The sequence below is a fragment of the Diabrotica virgifera genome, chromosome 4 (genome assembly GCF_917563875.1).
Source record: "Diabrotica virgifera virgifera chromosome 4, PGI_DIABVI_V3a".
Lineage (NCBI taxonomy): Eukaryota > Metazoa > Arthropoda > Insecta > Coleoptera > Chrysomelidae > Diabrotica > Diabrotica virgifera.
In genome coordinates, this window is record NC_065446.1 from 204,884,753 (window position 1) to 204,900,900 (window position 16,148).

General features: G+C 38.3%; 1 protein-coding gene across 1 annotated transcript; it reads right to left on the reverse strand.

Annotated features, from left to right (window-relative positions):
- Positions 1 to 12,419: 12,419 nt before the first annotated feature.
- Positions 12,420 to 13,641, reverse strand: LOC126883794 (uncharacterized). The gene is made up of 2 exons (XM_050649464.1): positions 13,584 to 13,641; positions 12,420 to 13,432 (listed from the first exon to the last, which is right to left on the reverse strand). Exons 1-2 carry the CDS (start codon positions 13,639 to 13,641, stop codon positions 12,420 to 12,422), a joined length of 1,071 nt encoding a protein of 356 aa, XP_050505421.1.
- Positions 13,642 to 16,148: the final 2,507 nt, after the last annotated feature.

Below are 16,148 nucleotides of genomic sequence, written 5' to 3' on the forward strand. Positions count from 1 at the left end.
AAATTCAAATAGATTTTTCAGCACTGCCTCTGCGTCTATTAATGAAGTTTGACAAAATAGCTTTATATCACCAGTTAATAACATTTCGGTCTGAACGCAAAAGCTTTATTAAATGCGTGTATTTTAAACTATACCGTAAATGGACCGCGTTATGTAATAGCGGATTAAGCGCCAAAATGTAGTTTTGAGATAAATCGGTTTAAAGATTTTAAATTTGTTTTTGGTGCTATTTCTAAAATATAGTACTGACATATTTCATATTTAACAGATTAATGCAAATATAAATAGACTTTTACATGTGTCTTAAATTTTTTAAAAATAATTTATATTTTAAAAGTTATTCGATCAGATGTCGCTTAATTCGTTAATGATTTTTTAAGATATGCATGACTTAAGATCCGAATACCGGATTAAAAGACATATTTGGCGCTTAATCTGATGTTTCAAAATAAAAAATGAGCGTTATAATAATGTTTTATTACATTTTTCACATTAATACGTATAAACAGTTATATCGTTTACATAGAAAATACACCAAAAACAATTTACTACGATAAGTCTTCAATATCCAAATCCAATGATCCATTAAAGCCGTCAATGTCATCTTGAATGCCTTCGTTCCCTACGATATTTTCATAGAATTTTTAGCATCCAATGTAATAAGTTCCAATAATGACATTATGTCATTAAGTTTTGGGATAGAGACAGAGGTGGGATTACGAACACTCGGTACGAATCGTATCCGCCATGTTTTACCATAGCGCCTTACAGGAAAACATGGCGGATACGATTCGTATCGAGTGTTCTAATCCCTATGCAGGTTTTCCATTAGGCCACAAAATTTGAAGTTTAGAGGAATACAAATATTCTGTAGTTCTTGTTGCATTTCTTCTGACTCGTTTACTTATGTCTACTTCTTGAAAATTTCCGCCGTGATTTTTGCTAAAATATATTTTAAACGGATTTTCTTACGAGAGCAGTATTTCTTTAGTTTGAAGCCAATTAATCGAGTTCCCATTCACAACTTTCTTTCTATTTACAATATTTTTTAAAATATCGCAAACTCCTTTAAACTCTTCTTTTTGTACCATTTGAACCGTTATTTTTTTTCCTTTTCGGCAATTTTTCATAACGTTTATAGAATCGTCTGGAGCATACAACCGATTTTGGAGCTTTAGTGCTGATTCTATGTCCCGAAATTCGGAGTCATTGGACATAAAACTGTGTCCTGATACTAGAAAGCGCATCGTAATTTTTTTAAAGAAGGTATAGGATCAAGCACAGATTTTAACAGCATCACAATTTTAATATTGCGGTTTTGTCTTCCGCAACTGTCAGACCATAATATCAATTCAGTTATTTGAGGTGTTAAGTTCTCTTGCAAATATTTTAATAAAACTGAACCTACTTCCTGTGGTTCTTTTCCTGCTGTGCCTTCGACCAAAACATAGCAATGACCTCGCCCAGTTTTTCCTGAATGTATACCGCAGTTATAAAGCCACAGCTGCCTTTTGTAAAATACAATGTTCGTTGGAATGCGTGGTAGAGGTAGGGTTTTTTCAAAATCAAATGTCAGTACCTCCACATTTTCTTCATTTTTAGCTTTTTGGAGATCTGAATTCATGAGATTTCTAGCCGCTTTTGCTTAATCTTGATGAGTATCTCTGTCTCAAACTGTTTTTCTCTTGCTCAGATGTAGAACTTTGAATTTTAACTGCAAAATTATCGCATTTATTGCATGTGTCCTTTTTAAATCTTTTTCTTTGCAAATTAAAACTACCTGACAAGGGATGTCTTTTAATTCGATATCTTGAACGTTAGAGAATATGTTGTGGTTTGTAATAAAGAATTAACCGACTATTCACGGCGCTTGATTCGTTATTACACTTAAAAGATACGGATTTTTGTTTATGACAATATACCAATATTGGCGCTTGATTTGATATTCCAATTTTTGTTGTAAGAGTTTTTAATTCTTTAAAATCAACTTGGCGTTTAATTCGATATTACAAATCCTAATGTGAGATTTTTTTAATAAAATAAAAAATGTCGCTTAATACAGTCGTTATCTTATCTTATCTTATACATAGATTTGCACCCTAGCTGCAAGATGGCACTATTATATCGATTTTGAATTTTTAGCGGTTAATCCGTTATAACATAACGCGGTACAAATGTAATAGTATATTAAGTAGCAAGCAAGCAAGCAATTTGATTTAACCCGACCTGTGGGATTTGTTCACCCTCTCGAAGGAGTACATTCGGGTGTAACAAGTCATTGGGGCGAGGTGTTTTGACCCGAGTTATACAGGGATCACCCCACCTCGCTCCAATGCCCCAGGCCATCCCTTTCCCCCCCATAGCACGCTGATGCGCGATGGAGGCACAACTATCGTAGCCAAATGCTCTTCACAATGGAACCCTGGGTAATAAGATTCCACTGTGGTATCCTAATCGAATGCAAAAAACTAGGCCCAGCGTGATGCGCTCTATGCCTTTATCTTCTTAATAACTTATCCGCGGTACTAAAAATTGCTTGCTTGGGCCCCGAGTCATCGTGCCGAGCCCCACTGAGCCCTGTTGGGCCCTGCTGGGCCCCGCCCGATGACTCGATGCTCTAATTTTTTTGTGTTTTTGGTTTTTTTAATTTTTTTTGGGGGTAAAATTTAATAAAAAATTTTGGTCTTGGTAAAAGGTATATTATTTTAAAAAGCCCTATAGGGCTACAAACATCGAACAGAACGTTTTCGCTCTAAAAAGAGCATCATCAGTGTTGCAAGAACATGGTGAGCCAACCAAAAAATACGAAGGTCAAAGCCTTTCAAAAATGGACTAAAAGTCACATCAAAATGCTAACATAGCAAATTCCAAAGGATGGATATAATCCCTAAGGATATGGCCCTAGGATAACATATGACTCCCACACGTTGTAAGTGGGTCAAAGGTAACAAATTAGGTCATTATGTTACAAGAGCTGACAGAGCTGACAACAGTTGCCTGTCAGCTCTTGTAACATAATGACCTAATTTGTTACCTTTGACCCACTTACAACGTGTGGGAGTCATATGTTATCCTAGGGCCATATCCTTAGGGATTATATCCATCCTTTGGAATTTGCTATGTTAGCATTTTGATGTGACTTTTAGTCCATTTTTGAAAGGCTTTGACCTTCGTATTTTTTGGTTGGCTCACCATGTTCTTGCAACACTGATGATGCTCTTTTTAGAGCGAAAACGTTCTGTTCGATGTTTGTAGCCCTATAGGGCTTTTTAAAATAATATACCTTTTACCAAGACCAAAATTTTTTATTAAATTTTACTTGTAATTAATGGTATACAGCCAGCTACAGGAAATTCTTCCTAGTGGATTTTTTTGGGGGCTTTCGCCATTTTTTTTATTTTATATGAATTTTTTTGGGGGCTTAAGGCCCTTCTAATTTTCTAATATTTGCTTACCTTGGAGGTGGTCGTGGTACTTGGACTTCGTGGGTAACGCTATCTTCGGCACTTGTTTCGAGCTACGAACACACTACTATCACTTATCACTTTTAGTTTATCCTATAATTTGTTGTTTCGGGCGTCTGTGCTTCCATCGGTGGAAGTCGTCGTATCTTAGCGTCTCTCGCAGTATGTAATTTGGGTGATGTTCTAATTCTGCGAATTTGACCCTTGCCTTGTCTGTCATGGTTTCTGTGACTCTCACCTGTTGGAGTTCTCTGAACAGGAATCTTTCAGCTACATATCTTGGGACTCTGACGGCCTCCCTCAAGCTGTTGTTATGGACTGCTTGGATCTTCTTCTTGTGTGTATTACATACGTGTCCCCATGCGAGAGACGCATAAGTTAATACCGGTAGGATTATACTATTTATCAATCTTAACCTTGTTTTGAGTGTTAGTTTACTTTTTCTGCCTGTGAGTCCTCTTAGATTCGCTCTTGCTATGTTGGCCTTCTGGACTGTGGCTTCTACGTGTTTTTGGAAGGTTAATCCTTTATCCATAATGACTCCTAGGTATTTGGCTTCGTTTTTCCACTCGATGGGCCTGTTCTGCACCCTCAATTGTTCCTCTGGCTGCTGTCTCCCTTTCTTGTATAGAACCGCTTGTGTTTTCTCTGAATTTATGGCTATCTTCCATTTGATACACCATGCTTCAATTTCTTCTAGTGCAGTTTGTAGGTTGGTCACTGCTATATCTGCGTTTCTATGCTTGGCCGCTATTGCTGTATCGTCGGCGTAGAGGCTCATGAGGGTACCTGGTGTTCTAGGTACATCTGCGGTGTATATCGTGTACAGCAGGGGTGACAAGAACGCTCCCTGTGGTACTCCAGCCTCCGGGATTCCGAGTTCGGACAGGACTTGTCCTATCCGAATCCTGAACCTCCGGCCGCCCAAGTACGACGAGATTAGCCTCGTCATCGCTCCGCTGTACCCGTAATCCCGCATTTTGAATAGGAGCCCCTTGTGCCAGACTCTGTCGAATGCCTTGCTTACATCCAGGAACGCTGCTCCAGTGTACTGCTTATCATTGAAACCGGCTGCTATGTACTCGGTTAGCCTGAGGACTTGTAGTTCGCTGGAGTGCTCTGCTCTAAATCCGAATTGAGCCTCTGGGATGATATTTAGTCGGGTTGTTTCCGCTTGCAGTCTGCTGAGGATGACTCTTTCCACTATCTTGCTGATCGCTGGAAGTAAGCTGATTGGCCTGTAGTTCTGTGGGAATGTGTGATTCTTGCCAGGTTTTGGAATCATGATGACACGGGCCTCTTTCCATCTGTTTGGGAATGTCTTGAATCTTAATATTGCGTTTATAATATTTGTGAAATACACTATAGCTTTTCTGGGCAAATATTTTAGGGCTCTGTTGGTTATTTCGTCGAGGCCAGGCGCTTTTCTCGGTGAACTATTTTTGATATGTTCATTGATTTCTTCCGGTGATGTTGGGGGGATGAAGTCCTCTGGGTCTTCTGGTCCTTCTTCTTGTTCTTCGACTTCTTCCAGGAAGTCGTCGTCTTCATCTTGGTGGAAGTTCAGTCTGCATTCATCTTCGAGTGTAGTCCTCATTGCCTCTGCTTTATCTTCTATGGTGTATACCATGCCGTATCTTCCATGTAGTGGGGGGATGGGTTTCCTGTCGCTTCTCAACATTTTCTGGAGCTTCCAGACATTTCTCATGTTTGAGTCTTGTTCTTCCATCTCTTGTACAAAGTTGTCCCATTTTTCGCTACGGTGGAGTTTTAGGGCCGTTTGGACCTCCCTACTTAAAATATTTGCCCAGGATTTATCTACTCTGTTTCTTGTTCTTTTTGCTGTTTTCTTTGCTCTATTTTTTTCCCTTATCAACTCTTGTGTTTCTTGTGGTATGTCTTTGAACCTTCCCATGAATATCTCGACATCTTCCTCTGTTGTGCTGTTTGTAATTGCCTCTTGGATGATATTTTCGAACTCTAGGACTTTTCCTTGTATTTCTTCTGGATTGTTTATTACTGGCACTATGTTTATTCCTTCACTTACTAACCTTTTATAGTTAGTCCACTTTATTTTCTTTTTTGTTCTTTTTGGCGGGTTTGTCTCTTCCCATGTTCCGATTTCTAATAGGATGGGGTAGTGGTCAGTTGATCCTTCGTCCAGCGTGATTAATTCTGATTGCAGTCCTAGGTTTTTGGCTACAACTAAGTCGATGTGTGTCGGAAGTGCGTTTCCTGGGTAGTGGGTAGGTTCTTCTGGGCCCATTGCCATTGTGTCTTCGTTGTTTTCTATGTATCTGTTTAGTAGTCGTCCATTCCTGTTCGTAGCTCTGTCGTTCCAGTTGGGGGATCTTGCATTCAGGTCTCCTATTATGATGGATGGTTCGGCGATGTTTAGGAACGCATCTAGGTCATCGTCCATTAAAGGGTCTTGTGGTCTTACGTAGGCTGATGTGATCCTTATTGCGCCTTGCCTCATGTTAACTTCTATTGTTGTGGCTTCCATGTTGACCAGTGGTGGAGTAGTGTAACTGGTGTGTCTAATACCCTTCTTTACTAGGATGGCCGTTCCTCCTGATCTTCTAGTGAGGTCGTTCCTATATACGTCGTATCCAGGAAACTTTAGGTTGAAGTTGTTGGTCAGTTTTGTTTCCTGAATTGCTACGATGTCCATCTCGTATCTGTTGGCGAGTTCATCTAGTATGTTCTGATTTGTGGTTATGCCGCCCGGGTTCCAGGAGCCTATCCTCAAGTATCCCCTCTCTGCCATTAGTTCTGTGCCTGCCTGGTGCTGAGTATCACCTCTTGGACTACCTTAGTCACGATGTTTGTGACCATCCTGACTAGGTACTCTTCGTCTGGGAGGGTTGGTCGGTTGGACGGTGTGTTGTTCTGCGCTGGTTGGTCTCCCTGCGTGGCTTGCGCGTAGGATACCCCGGTTGCCTGCTGTCTTCGGTTTGGTGGTGGTCGCTGTTGTGACCTCTGTGGTGGAGGCCTCCCCCAGGTTGGGCACCTAGGACATCCTCTGTAGTTGGCTGGGTGGCTCCCATTGCAGTTGGCACACGTTGCCTTGACTTCTCTGGCTCTCTGGCACTGCTTTGAGTGGTGTTCTTCGCCGCACTTTACACATCTCGGGTCCTTGTGACACGAGTTCTGGGCGTGATGGTACCCTTGGCAGTTGAAGCACTGCGTCGGTCCTGCTGCCTTGTGTAGGTCCTCTACCACAACTTTCATGTGGCACAGGTTCGTTACCCGCTTTGCTTTTTCCACGTCTTCCTGATCCAGTGTCATGACAAACATGGGTAGTGGCCTCCTTTTCCCTACTCTCGTAGACATGTTACGTGCTGTGTGGCAGGTTATTCCATATTGGTTTGCCATGTCTTCTTGGATTGCCTTCTCGGTGGTATTCGTGGGCAATCCTCGTAACACTAATTTTGGTTTCCTGTCTTCGTCGAGTGGAAAGGCTATCCATTGTAGCCTCTTTTTCTCTTTGGCGGCGTATGCTTCTGCATATTCCTCCACTATCCTTGTCATCTTTCTGTAGTCATCCGGGCTTTTAGCCTGGATGAGCGTCTCTCTGCCACTTCTGGAGATTTTGTTTGTGGTGATGATGCCTTTGCCCTGGGCTATGGTAAGAATAGCCCCTGTCTCGCTGACACTCGGTAACTTAATTACAGGCGGTTTTCTGTATGGTGTTACCTGGTTTTCAGGTAACACGGCTTCTTCGTTTTGGTTTGTTTCCATTGACACTGTATCAGTTTGACTGGAAGCGGCAAGCGCGTCCCTATCTGTGCTCGTGGATGGCATTGGTTCCTCGGGGAGGGGTAGCTGTACCTGGGGAGCTAGTTTCATGGCTTTTTCTTGGTTGGACGTCCATGTGGCGTCTTCCTCGTCGGTTAGTGGAAGATGTGTCACCAGGGGTGGAAACTCTTCCTTTCTCTTTTTCCTCTGTTGGGTGGTCGAGTCTGCTCGGTGGTCATCTTTTTGGTGGCAGGCTGCTCTACTGGTGGCTTTTTGTCCGTCTTTTCGGGGTTTTTCTTCTCCGATTTCTTTGCGAGTTGTTTCTGGAGAGCTATCAACTCGTCGAATCTGGCATCCATCTTTTCGCTCATTCGTCGAATCTCCGTATTCAGCTCTGCCTTCTGTTGTGCGATCACCTCTTCGTATTTTTTGTTGTTTGCATCAACGTTTGCTGCAAATTCTTTCATCAGGGTTCTGAGTCGGTTGATTTCTGCGTTGGCCTTTGTCAGCTCGTCTTCGCTGGCGGCATCCTCTTCAACCCGCTGACGTTTGGTAGTGCCCCCGCCTTCGGCGCCTGGGACGTCTTCGTCCATGTCCTCGACTTCCTGGGTGGCCTCGATGTTCTGGGAATCCTCGACTTCCTGGGTGGCTTCGGTGACGTTCTCGGTGGTCTCGACGTTCTGCGTGGAGTCCTTGCCTTTTGACTTCTTTTTCTTTTTTCTTATTCTACGATTTTGGATCGTAAAACCGTCTTTTCCATCTTCCTGGTCGCTCGAGTGGTCATCGCTGCTCTCTTCAGGGTGCTGTAACAGGAGGGACTCTTTAGAGTCTGCATATCTTGGCGGGGAAAGCGCCTTGGATCTGGGGGGTGACCGAGATCTGACTCGTGTCATCTTTGGTTGGGAGCGGTAACCTAACTTTTAGAAGAAGCCTTTTTTTCAGCCGATTGGCCCGACACCACATCGACTTCAGGGTTGGCTCCCTGCACAACAGCGCGGTAGTTCTCGTACCTAGACAGAACTAGGTACGGGATCCTCTTGATTTTCTCAACTCTCTGACCTTAGGGGCCGGGGCTGCAAGATGTATTCTAAATAACTACACCTTGCAGTGTCGAGGCACAGTGTTTTAAACTGTACCCATTCCTAACGGAGGCACAGAGAGTATCCCGTAGCGGGCTCACGTCGAGCCCGCTATTGCTTATTCTGCTTTCCAACCCTTGTCTGCAATGTCTCAGAAAATTCAATGAAATCAAACTTCCTGAGTTTCACCACATCCAAGAGGTTGGCTTTTGCCTCTGCTTCCACGTCTTCGCGTCTAGCGAGAGCGAGCGCTCTAGTGTTGCTGTGCTTACATTCACAGCCGTACTAAGAAGTACGTTACACCAAAGCACTTCCCTCTCCTCGACTTGTTGCGCTGCTACTGCTGCTCGTCCGCACTCTGCACGTCTTGTCTCTTCGGCGGCTACCGAAAGACTAGTATATTAAGTATGGAGAACGGTAAGGGTTTTATACCGATCGAAGACAATTGTCTGGAGGAGGAGCGTAGCGACGACTCGAATTATTGTCTGAGATCGGTTACCCTTAACGTTCGACATGCTTATAACGTTTTTTGCACGATTGATACCATTGTAAATTATAAAATTAAACATTTTCGTCATATTGACTAGTTTCATTTATTTTATCAAGATAGATACTTTGGTTGTTAGGTAGTAACTAGGGTGCATAACAACAATGGAGAATTGAGTTTTTATTTAGTTGTCAATAATTTTAAGTATATAAAACTTCGTCCATTACAAGTAAAATCAAATCATTTGTTCTTAAGATACGCCAAACGAAAATGTTGTGCTCAAGTAATAGGGAAAGGGACAATCGGGGGCTGGCCTTCTCAAATTGCCAAATTCTTAAATTTGCCTAATCCCGAAAACTATACTGGCCATTCGTTCAGGAGGACATCAGCAACGCTTTTGGCTAATAAAGGTGTTGATGTCCTCGGATTAAAGCGTCATGGAGGTTGGCGTTCATCGACAGTGGCAGAAAGCTATGTAGAAAATTCTCGTCAAAATAAAATAGATTTTGCCGAAAAAAGATTGTGCAATACTAGTAATACTACTAATGTATGCGATTCTGCAGGAGTTTCTGTTAGAAGTGAAACCACAGCCCAAACAAGTGGGATTTCATTAAATAATTTAACAAATTGTACCATAAGTTTCAATATTAATAAATAATTCGTTAGTTTTATGTTACATAAAAGGACCTATCATTTCTACCCAAGTTACGAGTTCAATTGATACCTTGTTTTCACTTCAATTTAATACACACACCTATCTTTAGCCAACCAACCTACATATCTTTATATCATATCAGCCTCCTCTTGTAAATTATACTACTTATCATAATTTCAACACTACTGTGATATCAGACCTCCACACACAATAGACTACCCAATTTACTCTTACAATTAGTACATTTAAACCATTTTTCATTCATAGTAAACTCAACTTTCATCAACACAGTTGGACTCGATTCCATTTTAAATTCGAACCACAATCATCAACCTTTACACATAAATAAAACATTTTAGCAAAAAGATTTTCCCACTTAATTACTGAGTCCCAGATGTTCCTATACATAAATGGATCCATTTCCGCCAATTTATTTATTTTCATTATTATTATGTATAGTTGGTTACATACAATCTGGCTACTGCTCCATCCACATTATAAAATTCATTTAATACAACCTACAAAATTGGGGTAAACTTTATTATAGCCACATCTTTGTTGATGATAGTTATTATTGTTGGAAATTTAAAAAAAAAATATCATATCACAATCAGTTGGCGGAGGTAATACATGGTAACCATTATGTCACATTGTTCGGTTTGATCTTTGACACCTTTCAGAAACATCACTCAACTTTCGTTCAGTTGCCATAAAGTCATCGAAATGTAAACTCAATTTTTTTGCATCCCACATGTTGGGAATTTAAATACCTTACCTTAGGGCATTATTCCTGTTGCCTTGTGCCCATCACAAGGCATTTTAAGTAAATATGCATCTGTAAAGCATACATTTTATATTTGAAGGGTTATTACCCCTATATTTCTTTGGTGGCTCAGCTAGCATCCAGACTGTGAGTATAACCACTTGTTTTAAACCTTAGTCAGAATTTAAATATCAATTTTACATTAATAGAATAGGTTATACTTACTTTTAGGTCTTACACTGATGATGATTTTGTAATAAAATCGAAAACGTTTTGTTCTGATGTAGCCCTTTAGGGATTTTAATAAATTTTATACCTTTTACAAAGGATTTATTCCAATTTTCGTTAGTTTTCTTTATTCTTTCAAAAAATAAATTAAAATTAAGAGATTTTTTAACTCGACGGTAAGTGAATTACTTACCGTCGAGTTGGAGTACTTACCGTCGAGTTGGATTACTTACCGTCGAGTTGCTAGTAAATGTCAGCTACTGACGTAAAATCTGTCACGGTAAACAGTCAAAAATGATCAATCGTGCAAAAATAAACATTTCCTTTCTAAATTAATCATAGTTTTATAAATTACGATAATATCTGAGGCGAAAGAACTTTCGTGACATCACCAAAACATTTATCAGAATCGTTTGCTCTTGGAAATTTTATATAACTTAACATGAGGAATTTCTATGCGGTATTATTCAGTCTCTATTAATTTGTTTTATTAAAAAGAAAAACGTAACAAAAAATTATTGTAATTACAGATGGTCCAAACACTTCATATACTGAAATAGTATATTAAGTATGGAGAACGGTAAGGGTTTTATACCGATCGAAGACAATTTTTGGAGGAGGAGCGGGGCGACGACTCCAATTATTGTCTGAGATCGGTTACCCTTAACGTTCGACATGCTTATAACGTTTTTTGCACGATTGATACCATTATAAATTATAAAATTAAACATTTTCGTCATATTGACTAGTTTCATTCATTTTATCAAGATATATACTTTGGTTGTTAGGTAGTAACTATACTCTGTTCGCAAATTGTTAAGAGCTCAGTACAAGTTTGACCCCCATTAGTGGGCTCAAATACAGAGAGGACAGGTAAAATGATATAATAACGGAATCCAACCTAAAACTGTCAGTTTAAGATGTTTTCGACTAACCCACCTTGTATCTGAAGGAATACAATAGACCTGTAAAAGTTAAATCGGATTATGTAGGTACATTTGGGTACAGATGATTGACCAGGGCCGTAGAGTATATAATTAAAACATTTATTTAAACTAAATAAATATATTTTTTAAACGGTAACTACGTAGGTAAATTGTATTTTTGTTTTAATAAAATTTCTATATTTTATTCAAAAATAAACAATTAAAAAATAAAAAGTTACTTGCAATTTGTAAAACATACATTTATTTAATTAATACCTATTTTTAAATTATACAAACTAGTCCAATCATTTGGTAGTTTTACCTGGAAAGTTTTCCGGGAGTTTTGAAAATTGGTAATTTAATGGATTTCGGTATGCTTTTTTCGAATTTCAACTTTGCTACCTTGTATCTCCGCCGCCATATTTAAAAATGGCGCCTAATAACAGTGTTTTGGGAATATCTTCTTTTTGACGCATTTTACGAAAAAACATTTATGCAAAAAATTAAACTAGAAAAAATTTCCCACAATTTACATAATTTTACTTTTTTCATAAAATTAATCGTATTTGGCGTACGAGCGCTGCAAAATATATTTCAATAGACGTTTTGAAAAAGACTCATTTCCACACCACCTGGAGGTAGAGTAAGCGGCGCGTTTTTTTTTATTGTGGTTTCCCCTGTAGGCCTAATCCACATATGATGTATTTATTAATTTACAAATTTAGGGCAATCTCCTTCGTTTTGCAGTTCCTGATATACCAGGAACGACTTCGTCCTAAGCATCGATCGAGATATCGCAGACCGAAATTTAGTAGGGAATTTTTTCTAGTTTCATTTTGTACATAAATGATTTTTTCGTAAAATACGTCGGAAAGGATGTATTCCCAAAAAAACTATTATTTAGCGCCACATTTTGAATATGGCGGCGCGAGCGGCGGAGATACGACGTAGCAAAGTTGAAATTCAAAAAGAGCATAAAATCCACAAAATAACCAATTTTTAAAACTCCCGGAAAACTTTCCAGGTAACTCACTTTTTTTTCGACTATTTGACTGACCTAAATTACGATTACCAAACTATTCAAATTCAAAATAAACAGGATCATCTTCGGAATCCGAGTCGTCTTGCAGGTTAATAATTATCGGTTGTATCTCTACAGTCGCATCAATTATGTTGTCAAGATCCCACATTTTTTGTTCTTCTTCCATTACATGCCTTACTGCATCTCGCCAGTTTTGTTCTGTAATATGTTCTAAAGACTCATATAACAATTCACGCACAGCTTGTATTTTATATGATGTATTTTTTCTAGCCACATAACCTTTCATTTGGGCCCAAATGAGTTCAATTGGATTTAACTCACAGTGGTAGGGTGGAAGTCTAAGGACTGTGATGTTTCGCCTTTCCGCCATTTTGTCAACTACATATTTCTTGTACTTAGATTTGTGTTGCCGGGCAATTTTTAAAAGTTCTGCTTTAACCATTCCTACTTCGTAGGGCAGAGACTTATTCCGCAGCCAGTCAAGGACATCTTGTTTCTTCCACGCAGTCGTTGGAAGTCTTTCTACTAGTCTGGAATGATAAGGTGCATTGTCTAATACTATAATTGAATTTGGTGGTATATGTTCAATCATCTGCTCAAAATACTCTTCGAAAACATCAGCTGTCATCTCCTCGTGATAGTCTTTTGTGCTTTTGGATTGAAATTTCAGCAAACCATCCATAAGAAATCCTTTTTCACTGCCAATGTGAGAAATTATTAATCTACTACCTTTACCAGACGGTGGGGAAATACCAGTAGACCAACCTTCTAGAAACGCTTGCCTGGAGCTTAATATATTTTTATCTGACCAAATTTTTGTTAGAGTATGACCTGCATTTACCCAAGTTTCGTCCTGATAGTAGATTGGCCTTCCTTCAGCCCGGAATTTTCGTATGGATCTTAGATAATGTCTTCTCCAACATATTATCTCTTCGCGGTCAATCAAAACTGATTTTCGGTCTGATTTCTCCCACCGGAAATTTAATTCCTTTAAAACTTCCCACAATTTGGTTCTTCCGATATTAGGCAAATCAGGATCGTCTTTAACTTCTTGTAAAATTTTGTTAAGGTTGGGTATTTCTTTTTTGAAAAAAAAAACCGTGAATTTTCCTTCGAATAATATTTTTGGCAAATTCATTAATTTCAACAGGCTTTTTTCCCCTCTTCAAGTGTTCATTTGTGTTTAGGTTAGCTATACCTTGTTTTTTTCTTTCTGATAGGAACCTATATATTGTTGACTCTGCTACGCCCGTCATGTTGGCACAACTCTCGATTATGTTCCGAACAGTGTTTGTGGGATTCTGAAAAACCAGAGCATCGTGAACGTTCAGGACAATAGTCTTCTCTCTTGGTGAATAGACAGACTTACTGACTGTACGCAATAGCACCGGTGTAAAACTTGATGACGTTGATGATGATGAAGCCATCGCAAGCAATAACAAAAACAAGCACGAACGAAAGGTAAAGTATATGTTTGTAGGAATATGGAAAAAAAGAATTTGTGTGTACTTTGTACGTACGTATTATATAATTTCAACGAAATAAATAATATACTTAACAGGTTAGTTGTATTTTATTTAAGTATTAAACTAACTTTCTTACGTACCACTTTCAAAAGTTTTTTATTAAAACAACCAAAAATTAAAAAAAAAATATGAATCATCCCGGACCTCTCGATCTCTGGTCCAATGCTCTACTAACCAAGCTATCGAGCCCCTTGTAAGTAACGAGTAACGTCTCACATATAATTACACAACACGGTGACAAATAGATCAAGTGAAGTATAAAAATGTTGTACCTAGTTATTTTATTATCTTACTACCGACGAAGACAAATCCGAAGACACAAAAATTATAATAAATAATACATTTACTAAAAACACGAATATATTCTTTTAATGACTTATTTGCGCTGATATATACATACCTACCTATCTTGAAAGATTAGCAACGTCTGTGTGCGCATGCGCCAGGGAATTAAAAAATTTCACTCACGATCGTAAAGAAGTATAACTTCAAAAACACTACTCACGCACTGCACAAAATTCGCAAAAGAAATTAATATTCGATTAAATGCGGTAAAAACGTACTAAACAAAAAAATTGTTTTCTTTCCTACATAATAACACCCTTTCAATTCAAGTTTCGAATATAAACTGAGGCGAGGCCAAAGCGCCAAAGACGGTGTCTCTATACCTATTCTCAGCTTCAGGTAGGAATTCCAGAGGTATTGCATATTATTGTACTTGTACAGAAGTCAAAATTTTAAGTTTCTTCATAAGTCACGTCTTAACATTAAATAATGTACATTGAAGGTTAGTATTGAAATATGAAAAGAGATCTCTAAAAATCTTATTTACAAAAATTTTTAACGGTTAAATTATCAAACATTAGCCGTGAACGTTTTAATTCTTTTTTGCTAAGTAAATAATTATTAAAAACGTTATTTTATTCAAAATAGAATATTGATAAACATTTTGGAAAGGAAATTAAATGTAAATCCACATTAATTTTAATGAATAAATACCTCAGGAACCTCCGCCTATGATTTTACGACACTTACGGCCGTTTTATGACTTTGACCCTCATTTCGTGCTCTTAAGAATTTGCGAACAGATATTAGGGTGCATAACAACAATGGAGAATTGAGTTTTTACTTAGTTGTCAATAATTTTAAGTACAATTTTCATTATTATAAATTAAAATATGAGCGAAAGTGAATTTGAAGAAATTGAACGGGCTTGGGAAGAAGGGTGTTCCGTAATTATTCCCGAAAAATCCAAAATCCGTTATCAAAATACCTACCAAAGTTTTAAAAAATGGTGCGAAGGCAAATTTAAGAATCGAAGAAAAGACTCTATTGGCATATTTCGTTCAAAGACATATGCAGTTGAAAGCTCCTGGAAGCCTCTGGGCAGAATATTCAATGATTAAATCCACCGTTTTTTCTTTATGATGGCATTGATATTTCCAAGTTTTCAACTTTGATCGCGTATTTGAAGAAAAAAAATGTTGGATACTACTAATGTATGCGATTCTGCAGGAGTTTCTATTAGAAGTGAAACCACAGCCCAAACAAGTGGGATTTCATTAAATAATTTAACAAATTTTACCATAAGTTTCAATATTAATAAATAATTCGTTAGTTTTCTTTATTCTTTCAAAAAATAAATTAAAATTAAGAGATTTTTTAACTCGACGGTAAGTGAATTACTTACCGTCGAGTTGGAGTAATTACCGTCGAGTTGGATTACTTACCGTCGAGTTGCTAGTAAATGTCACCTACTGACGTAAAATCTGTCACGGTAAACAGTCAAAAATGATCAATCGTGCAAAAAAACAATTTTATATTCATACTGCAACTAGATCTTTGATGAATATTTTTTCGACAAAGAATTGAATACCTCGTATTATTTCTTTGTATAAGTAAGTACTATCACCAAACAATAGTACTTCCAAAGATACTATCGATCTCAAAAAATCTTCAAAATCAATCTAGCAGCCAACTATTTGACCCCCTTCATATCCAATCATATCTGTATCACGTCGTGTTTCTGCCGCATATATCATTATTGTTCTGATGACTGTTTTCTAAAATTTGCCTTCCATTCCTCGTCCGTTATTTTTATTTCTCCGTATTGTTTCATCCAGGAACCTTCGGTTCTGTTTGTTTTATTCACTTGATCTTTCACTTATGTTTTAAGCTTTCCGTAGATATATTTATAGTGTGATGCCTAGATATTTAACCTCCATGTCTTATTATAT

Bases quoted from the DNA above. Each gene is read 5' to 3' on its own strand.
- LOC126883794 (XM_050649464.1), bottom strand. From the start codon at position 13,641: ATGACGGGCGTAGCAGAGTCAACAATATATAGGTTCCTATCAGAAAGA. The intron at 13,433-13,583 runs GTATAGCTAACC...TTTTACAAGAAG, and splicing joins ATCAGAAAGAAAAAAACAAG to TTAAAGACGATCCTGATTTG.